Source organism: Hibiscus syriacus, unplaced genomic scaffold, assembly GCF_006381635.1.
Source record: "Hibiscus syriacus cultivar Baekdansim isolate YM2019G1 unplaced genomic scaffold, ASM638163v2 tig00110267_pilon, whole genome shotgun sequence".
In the NCBI taxonomy this organism is placed as follows: Eukaryota; Viridiplantae; Streptophyta; class Magnoliopsida; order Malvales; family Malvaceae; genus Hibiscus; species Hibiscus syriacus.
This window is the reverse complement of record NW_024062655.1, coordinates 40,982-55,283: the sequence shown is the minus strand read 5'-3', so window position 1 is coordinate 55,283 and position 14,302 is coordinate 40,982. Positions and strand designations below refer to the sequence as shown.

At 30.6% G+C, this 14,302-nt stretch overlaps 2 protein-coding genes across 2 annotated transcripts; one reads left to right on the top strand and one right to left on the bottom strand.

The window, feature by feature from the left end:
* Positions 1 to 5,402: 5,402 nt before the first annotated feature.
* LOC120115620 (nudix hydrolase 16, mitochondrial-like) lies at positions 5,403 to 10,263 on the top strand. The gene is made up of 4 exons (XM_039136271.1): positions 5,403 to 5,810; positions 7,138 to 7,252; positions 9,039 to 9,122; positions 9,967 to 10,263. Exons 1-4 carry the CDS (start codon positions 5,740 to 5,742, stop codon positions 9,973 to 9,975), a joined length of 279 nt encoding a protein of 92 aa, XP_038992202.1. The 5' UTR covers positions 5,403 to 5,739; the 3' UTR covers positions 9,976 to 10,263.
* A 456-nt stretch (positions 10,264 to 10,719) lies between these two features.
* On the bottom strand, positions 10,720 to 11,275 carry LOC120115605 (sigma factor binding protein 1, chloroplastic-like). Its single transcript, XM_039136264.1, has one exon. The coding sequence runs from the start codon at positions 11,207 to 11,209 to the stop codon at positions 10,790 to 10,792; it is 420 nt and encodes a 139-aa protein (XP_038992195.1). The 5' UTR covers positions 11,210 to 11,275; the 3' UTR covers positions 10,720 to 10,789.
* Between the last annotated feature and the right edge of the window lie 3,027 nt (positions 11,276 to 14,302).

Sequence of the window (14,302 nt, the reverse complement as noted above, 5' to 3'; positions counted from 1 at the left end):
TAATAGGGTTTTAAGTTAGGGGTAGGGTATAATATAATTAAACAATTTTGAGGGCTAAATTGATATGAAAATTTGGCTCTACTATAGGGGCAAAGCGACCCTTAAGCCTTTCATAAATAAGGTCCCTACTAAAAGGGTTCATTCATTAACAGACCTAATCAAACATTCAAAAAATTGATGCTTCAGGACCATTTAGGATTTCGGGTGTATCATAAAGATATTCAGGAATCTTTACATCAAAATTATTTAAGATTCGTATATAACAAGAGTGATTCCATCACTCAGGATATTACGGGTATTTTAGACATTTTGATTCCCTAAGAATTCTTAGTAAATTAACTCAATCAGGGTAAAACGATAATTTGCAATACTCCGAATTTATATCGAATTCTCATGATTTCGAGTCAAATCAAACTAAACAGATCCCAACACTGTGATACTTGCCAATTATTTGGACCGATATACTTACGAATATTCACTTCTTAATATTGATCGCACTAGTTGAATTGATCACTTTCAAAATCATCATTGACCGGATCTTGAGAAGATGAACATATATTTCAGTGGTATTTATTTTATTCCTATATTGCAGTAGTGTCCAAAATGACCGACGTGCTTAGGTCATGCTCCACAACCTTTAGGGGTGGTACAACATTTAGGTTTGTCGGTGTTTCTAGAATTTATCCGATGCCATTCTCTTATCTATAGGTCATGAGGATAACAATCCTCCCATGTCATACTTAATGTTATATTTTTTGTTTCATTTTAAGCATTCACAATTCAAAAATTAATAAGACTACTGACATGACAATGTTTTGTTTTTCAAATGATGGCATGTCATTACCTTATGGTGACACATTAGCATCATCGTTAATTTTTTAACGACGAGTGACTAAAATAAAACCAAAACTAAACATTATGTATAATTTTAAGGAAAAATAGTTGAGTGATCAAAACATAACAAAAGTAATAGTTGAGGTACTAAATATGTATTTTACCCTTATAAAATATTTTTGATTAGTTAAATATATAATCGATATAAATAGTATTTTAAAGCACTCACAGTAAGGTTAAATACAATAAATATTAACATAATTATTAAATATTATAAATATGAACATAATTTATTAAATATTTTTAATTTAAGTAAAATAACTATTTTTTCACAATGTTTTCATAATTTTACAGTTGTATGCCCGGTGTATTGTATATATTAGCAAACAAAATCAAATTGGAATGTTACTTCAAAATAAGTCAACTTCGCTGGTTAAAAGCACAATTTCCGGGTAATTTCTTCCTTCATATTTCCATCAGGTACTGTAGGTGAAAGTATCAAAGTCTAAAGAACGATGTCTAATTGAAGATTAAAAATAGTAAAAATAAATATGATAAAAAATATATATTAAATTGAACGCATCCTAAAACATTACATCTTTTATAGTATTTTCGATTGCAATGTAAAGTATTACAAAAAAATAAAAGAGTTAATACTATATATCTTTAAACTACGATCCTCGCTAAATTAATGCCAAAATTTTAAATATTTTAGTTTCATCAATAAATTATAATTTTAATTCTAAATTAATCTCTAAACTTTTGTATGTTTTAGTTTTATTTTTAATCTTTTGAATGATTTGAAGGGGTGCTATTAAAATGTCCAAAAATTTAGATCGATATAAGATGAGTTGTAGTTTATGGATGAATTTGGAATATTTGTTCAAAAGTATGGAACATTTGAATGGTCAAAATGCATCCCCAAACTATGAATTCATTATATGTTTGTCCAAATTTATCATTAATTTTTAATGCAATTATTATTAAACGGCACGAATTAAACAATTTCGATGGTTAAAACATTTGTTGTTAATTTTTGATATTTCAGGTTCGAACATCGTGTATAGAGGGGTTATGAATATTCAAAGTCAAAAGATTAAAAATCTTTAAACAAATATTATCTTATATTCATCCAAATTTACAAGAGAAGAAACTATTATTAAAATAATAAACTAATATATTAAATTGAGAATAAATAATCTAATCGATTGAATTAATACAAGGTTGGGTAAAATAATCCAATTGTAACGAATGCTCGAAAAGGGAAGAATATTGGGTTGGAAATTGGAAAGAAAAGGGTTGGTTTGACTGAGTTGGGACGACAGCTGAGTGGTGAGTAAAAGAAGCGTCCGAGTTCAAAGAATAGAGTCGGCGATGAAGACTGATCAGGGGCGAGGCTTTCGTGCACGGTGATAAGGATGGGGTGACAGACTCGTTCACGTTGATTGGTCCACTCACTACGTTACCGTACTTTGTAAGATGCACCTAATCGATCATCCCACCTCCCTTTCCCAACCCTTCTACAATTAAATAAGGAAGTTTCACGTGCGACAGTCTAATATACGATTAAGAAAGACGTTATTAGTTTTATTATTATTTTTAATAAAACATGTAAAAAATTATTTGAAATTTTATTATTTCTACTGGTTTTGTTATTATTGTGTGTTTTATCGGGTTTGATAATATATCTGGTAGAAAAAATAATGTATTAAGTAGTTCTTTACCGGATATATTATCAAGCTTGGTAAATCGCTCAAGAATATTTTTGGTAGAAATAATAATGTTTGCAGTAATTTTTTATCGATTTTATTAAAAAAATAACAAAACCAATAGTGTCTTTTCTTAACCGTATATTAAGGCCTCCTATAGAACTTTCCACATAATTCATCTTTTCTTTTAGAAGAAAAACAAAATAAATGTCCTATTGTGTTTTTCATTAATATCTTTTTAATGGAATATTATTTTATCAACGTTTTCTATAACGTTATACTATTCTAACCAATAAAAATTATTATCTCATTGTTTTTTTATAAAGTATATAAATGGTCCACCAATAATACGATATTATTTTATTAAGTCACTTTACCATTAAAAGTTATAAAAAAAGTCTCTTAACTATAAGCTCTTCTTTGTTGTATTATTCGACTATTAAAAGTTACAAAATATTCAACTGACTATATATATATTCTAAACTTGTCATTTTCCATTTAAAAAATTAATGGTTATCTAAGATGAACATTAACCTGTTGACTAAGCTTTGATAAAATATGATCCTGGAAACATTTTAGTTATATTTTGTGGATTGAATCTTCGTTTACATTATGTAGTCGAACCAGTGCTTGAAACATTATGCTGTTGAAACAGTTTTTGAAAGCAATGATGGTATCAATAGACATTATTAAGATATGATTTTATCATATCTCAATCAATAGTTTAACGTTCAGCTCTGATGAACGTCGATTTTTAATGAAAAATGACAAGTTTGGAACATATGAATAGTCGGATAACCAGATTTTGTAATTTTTTATAGTCAGGGGACTCAATGAAACGTCTTATAGTATAGGGACAATTTTGTAACTTTTAATAGTCATAAAACTCAACAAAACAACGTCTTATAGTCAAGAGACCATTTATGTAGTTTATCCTTTTTATGTCATTAATCCACTCATAATTAACTTTTTAAATAACTATTATTACTCCCTTATATTCATGGGAAAAAATGAAGATTTATCCTTAAAGAATGACAAAGAAAGAAAATTTGAAATAAATAATTTTTAGTGATAGGGTCATGAATGCCTTAGTGAGGAGTGTTTATATAATATTTGTTTTTCATTTTAACATTTAAGTTATGAAATCTAATGCCAACAAAATATTTTATTTTCTTAATGAGATTATGGTTTCCTTCTCAAATTCCTCGGAATACTATCATTGTGTGGTTTGTGTTGCTGGACAGGTTGCCGACAAAGGACAGATTGTTGGGATGGGGAATAGAGGTGAATGGAAGTTGTTGTTTCTACTCGGATGGGTTGAAATCGAGATATCACCTATTTTTTTAGTGTGGTTACTCGAAGATGGCATGGGGTGGTATCCTTGCCTTATGCCAGTTATCGAGGCAGGAGGTCTCTTGGACGGTCGAGAAGCTAGAAGGTAAGGGTTCCATCTCTGGTTTGCTGAAGCTAACTTGGAGTACATATATTTATCATGTTTGGAAGGAGAGGAATTAAGAGTCTTTGGGAGGACTGGCAAGACTGATGCTTTAGTTAAAAGCGATTGAGGAGGAAGTTAAGATGAAGTTGATTGACACTCATATAAAATAGGGAGGGTTAAATGATAGATTTTATAGGAATTGGGGGATTGATGGGTAATTATTTATTTTTCATATCTCCCCATTTTCTTTGCATAGGTGTTGGGTTTTACTATTGTTTTGGCCCTATGGTGGCTGTGTTTTGATGTAGCAGACTTTGCTTCTTTTGGATAATGAATGTTTAGCAATTATACAAAAATTATTGTATAAGGTATTTAAATTTCAAGGACTTAAAAGGAATTTACTCTCAGAAAATCTACAAGTTACATTATACTAACCTTTTAGGCTCCATCCTTGTAAGTTCAACACCTCAATTTAAGTCTTATAAGTCCATCACTTATAAAAAAAATATCATCTAAAAATTAAACTATCATACTGTAAAATATCATCTAACACCACAAATATAAAAATTTGTACTAAGAACTCAACATGCAAATAATCAATTTTAACAAGTAGTTTAAAATTAGATGCCTACTATCATTATTTGTTGGATTGAGTTAGTGGTGATTTTCTGGGTGGGGTCAGACTTTTTATCTTAAATTTAAAATTTGATATAATTCGATTTTATTCTTTAAAAAATTGATCCCATTTAATTCTGATTTTTTAAAAGAAATTTAGCCCTATTAAATTGAAGGGTAAAGTACACAAATGATTCTCGACTATATGATACTGATTTATTAAGTCCATTGACTATTAAAAGCTATAAAATATCCTTCGATTATGGAGTGTTACTTTGTTGAGTCCTTCAACTATTAAAAGTTATACAATGGTCACTCGACTATTTATTATGATAAAAAAAATCATATTTTTTCATTCAGAATAGACGATATTCTAATATGAACGTTAACTTGTTGAATGTGATATGATAAAATTTGAACCCGGAATCTCAAACAACCATCATATCTTAGTCATCATGTTAACGTTCAACTTAAATAACTGCTAATATTTAACATAAAAGGATGAGTTTGGAACATAATGAATAGTTTAATGACCATTTTGTAACTTTTTAATAGTAGAAGAACTTAATAGAGCAACATTATATAGTCTAAGGATCATTTTATAACTTTTAATAGTCAAATGATTTAATAAAATAGTGCCTTATACTTGAGGGAACATTTGTGTAGTTTATCCTAATTGAATTGATTCAAACTCTATAAAATCCAGGTTAAATAGGAGTAATTCGTTGGTGGATTTGTAACTATGCAGCCACGTATGAACCAGCTCAGCTCACATGCTTATTTTGACCACTCCACCGCTCGATCCGTTCATACCGCTTCCCCTCTGTTTCTTCTTTTCTTCCCCAAAAATGAAAATCTTTTGGCATTCATTACGATTTATAATTTCAAAAAAACCCCCAAAAATTTAACATAAAAGAGGCAAGAAGATCCCAACCATTGAAAGATGCTTTGTAGCATTCATCATCACCGTCAAATCCAATGCCAGCAGCAATGGATGAACCGTAATCCTGTACAAGCCTGAAACCCCCTCCCAAAGAAATGGGAAAAAAACACAACAACCATGATCGCCTTTGTTGAAATCAAGAGAATTTGAGATTTTAAAAGAAATAAAGAAACTGGGTTTTCCTTTTTCTTCAAATTATCATGTCGGATTTGGTGGCCCGTACAGGTCGGCTTCAGCAAAGGTACGAGGCTGGGTTTCGCCTTGTCGCTGGGTATGTTTTTTTATGGTTGTTTTTTTGCTTAATATGTGTAATGTAGATGTGGAAAATATGTTTTGATTAATCTATTTTTTTGTATTTTTTATCTTCTTGAATGTTGATGTATTCTCTGTGATTGGAATGTTTTATTAAATCACTGGGTTTGAGATATTTATTGATCTATCTTGATTGATCAATTAGAAAGTGGGTTTGTTTTATTTTTTGTGTTTATGAGTGCCAACGCTGCATTTTAAGCTTTGAATGATTTAAATCATCTCTGTGATATTGGCAAATGGGTATGCTTTTGTTTTTGTTATATATATCGTTGCCTATGTATTGGTTGCATTGCCATGTTAAATCATGTATGGGGGCATTTGAAGGTTGGAATGATGCTTATTAAGAACATGCTTTCAGAATAAAAGGGTACATGTTAATTACGATGTGAAAAATATTCGTAGAATTTTCTTCCTTATGTTGCCATATGAGCTTTCAGAATAAAAGGTCTAGGATAATCTTCATGAATTTCAATATAATTGGTAGTTGAAGTGTTGTTTTTGAGAACTGATATTTTCTCTTGGAGCTAATTTAGGAATATCGAAATTTCATGAATTATTCATGAGGTGGAACGGTTAGCATATCAACCTGACCTTGGGTGTGACTTTGGGCAGATATGACATATAACAAAAAGAGATAGTGAGACCTTCTAGGAAATTTCGTGTGTTGCATATTGGCTATTGGTTTGATATTTTGGTATTGATGTTGATGGCTATGTTTCTCAGTAGTCAAGCAGTTATACTATCCTTTAAATTGTCTTTTTGGTTTCTGAAAGAAGAAAAGGAAAGGGAAAAAAATAAAGAAAGAAAAACCAGGGAAAATAAAGAACGATCTTAAAGAGAAAATTTCCCAACATATTCCTTTTTTTGCGGTAGATCAAGTTGCTTAACTATATAACTAGGATTGACAGTTGAAGTTATGCTGACTTTAACGTTGGAACTAAATCAAAAGAATTTACCGTGGAGGCAGGGCATCCTTCAATATTAATGAGATGTGCTATTCAAGATGTCATTGAATTGAGCCCCTTTCTGTTTACGGTTTGTTTTTCTCCGCTTTGGTGGTAATGTGACCGGATTTTTATACATACCTTTTTGGAAGAATGTTTGGTCTTCAATCTTTCTTTTTCTTTTCCCTCTTTGCTTGCTATTTTGGATTGAGATTGAATTGTTCCATTCTGAATGTAATGAGATCGGCATCAACTTGTGGGAACACTTCAATTTTGAAGTTTAATGAAAATTCTATTCACCATTGAGCTTCATGTGCTAAATTTGCTCTTCTCTTTTGACAGATGTATTCCATTTAGGTATGGAAATTCAAACGAGACAGATGATGTAAAATTTGGAAAGGTGGTTGAGGTACTGATGATTACCTCAACTAGCGGACCAGGTCTCTTGTTTCCAAAGGTACAAACTCATGTTTGTTCAGGCATGCACTGTAACACTTACTTTCTTTTCCATGCTTCCTACCATTCTGGACCTGCTTAACTCCATTCTGCGGTAGAAAATTGTTGCATTTATTTTTGCTCATATATACACTACTGTTGATAGAAATAAACATTTTTTTCCGAAAAACACATGCATCCAGTTGTAGTTTGTCGCAGAGTATCTGTTAATATTGGATTGCATTTGGTATTACCCATTATTAGCCTTTACTTTTAGCTCCTTTTCTTTTTCTTGCAGTTTTTTTATCTAACCAATCTAGTGTACACCATTCAAATTTCTTATTAACATTTACAACAAAATAGTATGTTTACTTAGTAGTATTTGATAATACCTATGTTACTCTCACTCCAGTGCAAGTGACGGGACTAAATGTGTCCAGCATGGATATGTTCAATTTTCCTAAGGATTTTAACGTTTTTGGAGGTTCTTTTGAGGCTTGTATCCTTATGTCCATGTCTGTATAGCCATTGGACACTGGTACGTAAAGAAAAGAAAAATGAAATGTTTGGAGTAACATACAATATACAACAAATTAGAATAAGTACGCTTTGCACTTGTCTCTTGGATAACAGGAGGTACTTTGGTAATCTATTAATTGGGTTGTAAGTAGTTATGACATTTCCCTATTATATTAGATTGAAATGTTGTTTTAAGTTTAGAATAAAATTTTGCTGAGGTAACTATGTTACTCGGCCTCGGATGTATCAGACATGGGTATGATCAAATCTTATTCTAAGATTTTCATGTATTTGGAGGGTTCTTAGAGGATCATACCCCCATATCCATGTCCAAGTGTGTGGTTGAAAGTTGAAACAGTTGTCAAACATGGGTACTTCAGAGAAAATGAAGATCTTGGAGTTACGTAGGAGGTAAATGTTTCATGGAAATTGCTGAGGATTCTGATTTGAATTTATTGATATAGATCATGCAATCTCATGAAAAAGTATGACCCATCTACGGGCAAGAGTTCCCTTTAGGATAGTTAAGGTTTGAATGATTTAACCGGTCTTTGACAATTTTGTTATTACTTATTATCGTGGACGGGAGTTTAAGTGATTATTCTTGGCTGAATTTTTTATTAGAAACTCAACACTTGAGAAACATAACTAACGTTTGCTATGAAATTTCTTTAAATAATCAATTGTGATTCATATATTTAAATCTGAAGGTTCATTTGATGGTAGAGTCTGAAATGCAAGTCCCACGATATCTTTTTATTACTTTGTGTTCTTGTCTACATACTGGGTGGTTTCTCTTGCAAACTCTTTTTCTTTACTTGAACACCATTGAATTTTTGCACAAGCTTCCTTTTTTATTTTTTTCTTTGGAACTCAATACAAAGACCTTCCTATTAATATGTTTTTTTTTCAGACCGTTGAGATTAAACTAGAGCTAGGAGTAATAAAAAAATTAGTTCTAGCAAAATTTTAAGATTCATTGCCAATATTTTTTCTTGAATTACCTGTATTGGACATTCACTTCGATATACATTATGATATGGGTGTATGGATATGAATTTTTAAAGAACACATAGAAAGACTAAGAAAAATTAATAATGCTAGTGTCAGTAACATAGTATTATATTATTCTTGTCATTAAAGAATATAACTGCATATAAAATATAGTTGACCTAAATGGAGTCAAAAATAGCTGTTTGGCTACCATGTTTTCTTATTATCTATATTTTGAAGAAGAGAGTACTTTTAGGGTAACATTTTGTTATGGATATCTTTCTCTCTGATTCTAGGGAGGTTGGGAGAATGATGAAACAGTCGAGGAGGCTGCAGTGAGGGAAGCTATTGAAGAAGCTGGGGTCCGAGGGGATTTATTGGTGAATTTTCTCCCTCACTTATATTTATGCGTTTTATATTGTTATCTTTCGAGTTTATGAAATGCTATAACATATTTTCTGACATTAGTTCATCCCTTGATGTATTTGATGTTTTCAGGATAGATCTCTAAATATTATTCGTTATTTTGTCAACACATGTTGCTTTCATTTTTCTTGAAATATCCCAATTTAACACACACAAACACTAAGATCTAAGAGAACATAGTTAAGTATACCGATGTCGTACATATACACGTATCTGATGATCACACCCTTGTTCAAGTAACAATGTAACATAGGTCGAGATTGTCATCAACTTTTGAGTAAGATTATGAAAACACTAAGAAAATAGTCAAGTATACCTTTGTCATACATATACACGTATCTGATACACCCGAGTTCAAGTGGAATGTTTTATAGTGCCACAGATCTGGTATATTTTCTACATGCCATTACTTTATCCTCTTGAACGCATCTCACAGATGTTTCTCTCACCATTTATGTTCCTTCCAATACTCGTGTTCGATATATATCTAGGCATGGTGCTGGATATGATCCTCTAAATGTGAAAAAGTTGAACAGATTCATTTCTATGATATACTAATATCTAATAGGTTATAGTTTTGGGCACTCTTATCTATTTGTACAAGAAGTTAGTTGCTTTATCCCTACTATTTCCATTAATTTCAAATTTTCTTAACACGGTCATCATAAGATTTCGATTATGCCTCGGGTTGCCTTTACACCATGAGATTTGCTCAAATTATTTCATCGTGTGTAAGATTGTTGCATTCACCTCTTTACTCTAGGTTGAAAGTGATCTAACTTTTCTCATGGAATTTAGGATTCATAGGATTTTATCATTTCAAGAGCAAAACTCATCAAGATGAATTCAGTCCAGAAGGGTTATGTAAAGCTGCGATGTTTGCCTTGTTAGTGAAGGAGGAACTAAGTTCGTGGCCGGAGCAGAGCACTCGGATGAGAAACTGGCTTACGATTCCAAAAGCACTGCAAAGTTGCAGGCATGAATGGATGAAAGATGCTTTAGAGAATGGCTTTTGTAAGTGGCTTGCACAAAACAAGTGAAAAGTCCTCAAAGTTTCAATCAGCATTTTAACTTAAATGAAGCATTTGCATGAATCAAAAAAAAATATAGAGATGTACACTCACTCGTGCTTGCTTTGTGTTTTCTCTCTTTTCTAAATTAGAAGACATTGGTATTGGTGTTTACATTTTTAATGCTTTTGATCTTTGTCACTTGGATTTGGATTTAGACTGAGTGTCGGGTTTGGATTCGGATTTAAAGTTCTGAGTGTCGGTTTCAGATTCAGATTTGAAGTTGAGCTTCGGGTTCAGACTTAAAGTTGAGTGTCGGGTTCGGATTCAGATTTAAAGTTGAGTTTCGGGTTTGGATTTAGACTTAAAGTTGAGTTTTGGGTTCAAATATGTGTAACTAAATCTATGCTTACGCATATTATGAGAACTAAATGAGTTATTGAGTAGAGATCAAAATTTATGCAAAATTCTCGCAATACTAATTGAACTAAATCTTAATAATCACTCATGCAAATTCTTTTCTTAAAAAATACTCTATTATTTATATAAATTAAAGGCCATAGCCTATATAATAATTACATGTAATTATATAACTAAATGCTTGAAATTAATCAAACCGAGCCAAAGCTTCTGATAGCAGCAAACTGCGATTGGTCATGAAACAAATTTGATGTAAACATCCCCAAGAAACTCCCTTCCGACATAATTCCATCATCAAATGGACCAAACACTGATTGATCATTGTTGGAATCAAGCAAGGGCAGCTGACCAATAACACCATCACCCTCGGCAGTAATCCTCGTCGTGTCGGAAGAATCCTCTGGTGTGGTGTCAATGTAGTTAGAGTTGTCCATGAACCGGTCGGCGATGTCGGAGTCTTTACCGGTGAGTTCTTGGACCAAAGCTCGGAATTGCGAGGCACACGTCTTGACCTTCATGGGACTCGAGATATAAACGACTTTCAAATCTTTCTTGGAATTGCTCCTCTTGGAGTTCTTCTTGGTTCTCTTCACTTGACGAAGTGCATCCATGGATGAAATTAAAAAGAAAAGAGATTTGAGTACCCTTTTGGGAAAGGAGTTAGAAGAGAAGAGACGTGAAATAACTTCAATTAGGGTTTTTGGGTTTATATAGGGGGCATGGGATTTGGATTCTTTTTCAAGTAATCAATGGCGGTTTCGTGGAAAGAGATAAGATATGGAAAAATATATATTATTTGATAAGGGAAGAGGAAGGTTACAAGAAACAAAGGAATGGAAAATATTTTAAAACAAATAGAAGATTATTTACATACCAAATTTATCTCTAGTCTACATATGTCTTTGACTCGATTTTTTTATATATACTATCATTATTAAAAGAATATCATCGAGTCATTGTATATTATAAACATTAAAAAAAATATCTGATAAATCCATCTTTTAAAATTTATTTTTTTCTTTTTTCTTAAAATCGTAAACTTTAAATTCCAAACTCTAAATTTTTAAAACAAATCTTATATTTTAATCCTAAATTATTAATAAAATTACAGTTAAATATTATTATTATATTTAAATAAAAATAGTTTAGTTATTAAATTATTATTTTGACATGCAATCAGATTATTTTTTATATGAATTTGAGGTGAATAAAAGGGAGTATTTGTTTAAAAATTCTCAATTATTTGATAATGAACGATAATATTCTTGCACATGCAATGCTCGAATCTGAGACTTCAAGAAATATAAACAAATCCCTTAGGGGGTGTTTGGATGGGGGAATGTGGGATTCTCATGGGAATGGAATCCACATTCCCCCGTTTGGTTAGCCCGGGAATCTCGTTCCCGGTAATGTAAGATTACCAATAGTGGATTTTTTGGGGTATATTACCGGGAATGTCATTACCTCTATTTTCTTAGGTATTGTTGGATTCCCGGCGTTTTGGACTAAAATGCCCTTAAATTTTTTTAAAATATCATTTTTTATGTCATTGATTAATAAAAATTCTCCGAAGGTTAAATTACAAATTTATCCTTAAACTATTTTAGATTTACAAAAAAAAAATCTATAATTAAAATTTTATATGAAGTTCAGGGGTTAAAATAAAATTTTACCCTTTCATTAAATATTTTTATATTTTCAATTTTATAAAAAATTTATATAAATTTTATGAATTTAATTTTTTTAAAGAAAATATATAAATATTTTTCAACTTGTTAAAAAACAAATATATAATAAGGACAATTTGGTCAAATATACATTCTAATAATCTTTTATTCCTTTAACCAAACACGGTAATCTTACATTCCTGCTAAGCCAACCAAACACAAAATACAACATTCTCAGTAATTATATTCCCTAGTAATCTTACATTTCCACTGATAATCTTACATTCCGTGAACCAAACGCACCTTTAACTATTTAGGTAGTTTGGTTTGTATTATAATCCTATTATTAAATAAGAATATCAATCACATGAAAATAATTAGAGTAAAGAATTAAGGACAGAAAGGGACGTATATTGGTACATTGTAACTAACTAAATAAAAGCACGTGCGCAGACTCTTGTGACTAGGAAAACTTGGACTTTCGCTGTTTTGCCTTGGAAAAAAATTACTATCTTTTTGGTGGCTAATATAGTAATATTCATTGGTCGACGAAACCTGCCTTTCACATTTTATGTACTTTCTTATTGTCTCCTTTTTTTTCAAAGATAAAAGTACACAAATCATCACTAATTGTAAGATGTTTTTTTATTAGATCATTTAATTATTAAAAATTATAAAATGATATCTAATTAAAGGATGTTATTTTGTCGAGTCTCTTAACTTTTATAAGTCTCTTAACTTTTATAAGTTACAAATTGACAATTCATATGTTCTAAACTCATCTTTTTATGTTAAAAAATTGACGGATGTCTAAACTTGTCGTTAACTGGGATATGATAAAATCTAATCCCATAAATGTTTACATCATGTCGTCGAGCTAGTACTTGAAACATTATGTCATCGAGTCAATGCTTGAAATCAACGACAATGTCAGTAAACATCATTAAAATATGATTTTATCATATACAGTCTACAAGTTAACTTTGAGCTCAGACGATCGCTAATTTTTAATAAAAAATGACGAGTTTAGAACATATAAATAGTCAAATGACCATTTTATAACTTTTAAAAGTTGAGAGACTCTACAAAACAACACTCGTTAATTAGGGATCATTTTATAACTTAATATTCAGATATTTAACAAAGCATTGTCATATGATAGGAAGATCATTTGTATACTTTATCGTTTTAATGATTTTTTAATATTTTATATTTTAAATACGATTATAAACTTGTTTATAGATCGAATAAATTTTTTGATATGAACTTATATTAATTAAAGTTAAATAAGAATTTTGAAATTTATGAATAATGTTGGTGTCACATAATCTAATAAATATTGTTAGTGTTGTTTTTGTCCTACAATAGTTGGTGTAAAGATTATTTATTGTATAATCACTTTATCTAATTTATTAATCGGCTAATTCAGATTTATATTACAGAGACTATGACGATCCATCCAACTCAATTTGCTCCACTCGTAAACATCAAGATTCAAACTTATGACCTTACTTAAGGATCTAATGTCTCATCCCACTAGACTAACTGATTGTTAGTGGTGAAATGATTACTTAAATGAAATAATTGACATAGTTTGTATATTGAATAATTTTATTTCATTTAATCTATGATATAAATTATTGAGTTTGGGTGAAAAATAAATAAAAGATTAGGTTATCTCCCCGTGAATATCTTCAGATTCAAATATTTAATTATTTTTGGGTGTTTTTTTTATTTTATGAAATAATTAATTTGACTCGTGACTCAAAGTCAATCAAACACATGCCTAATTATGTGGTCTTCTTTGACATATATTATTCATTTCGAGTTTCACTTAATAGAGGTGTTTAAACAGGTAATTCGGTTAACCGATTGAACCGAATTACTCAATTTTCATTAATTGAATTTTTCTCCATTAACTGTTAACCGAAACCAAATTTTTTCTAAAAATATTTAACCGAGACTGAACTAAGTTCGATTAATTGATTAGTTAACCAAAATATATAAATATATATATATATTAAATAGTTAATATTT

Bases quoted from the DNA above. Each gene is read 5' to 3' on its own strand.
- LOC120115620 (XM_039136271.1), top strand. From the start codon at position 5,740: ATGTCGGATTTGGTGGCCCGTACAGGTCGGCTTCAGCAAAGGTACGAG. The intron at 5,811-7,137 runs GTATGTTTTTTT...CTCTTTTGACAG, and splicing joins GGGTTTCGCCTTGTCGCTGG to ATGTATTCCATTTAGGTATG. The intron at 7,253-9,038 runs GTACAAACTCAT...CTCTGATTCTAG, and splicing joins CAGGTCTCTTGTTTCCAAAG to GGAGGTTGGGAGAATGATGA.
- LOC120115605 (XM_039136264.1), bottom strand. From the start codon at position 11,209: ATGGATGCACTTCGTCAAGTGAAGAGAACCAAGAAGAACTCCAAGAGG.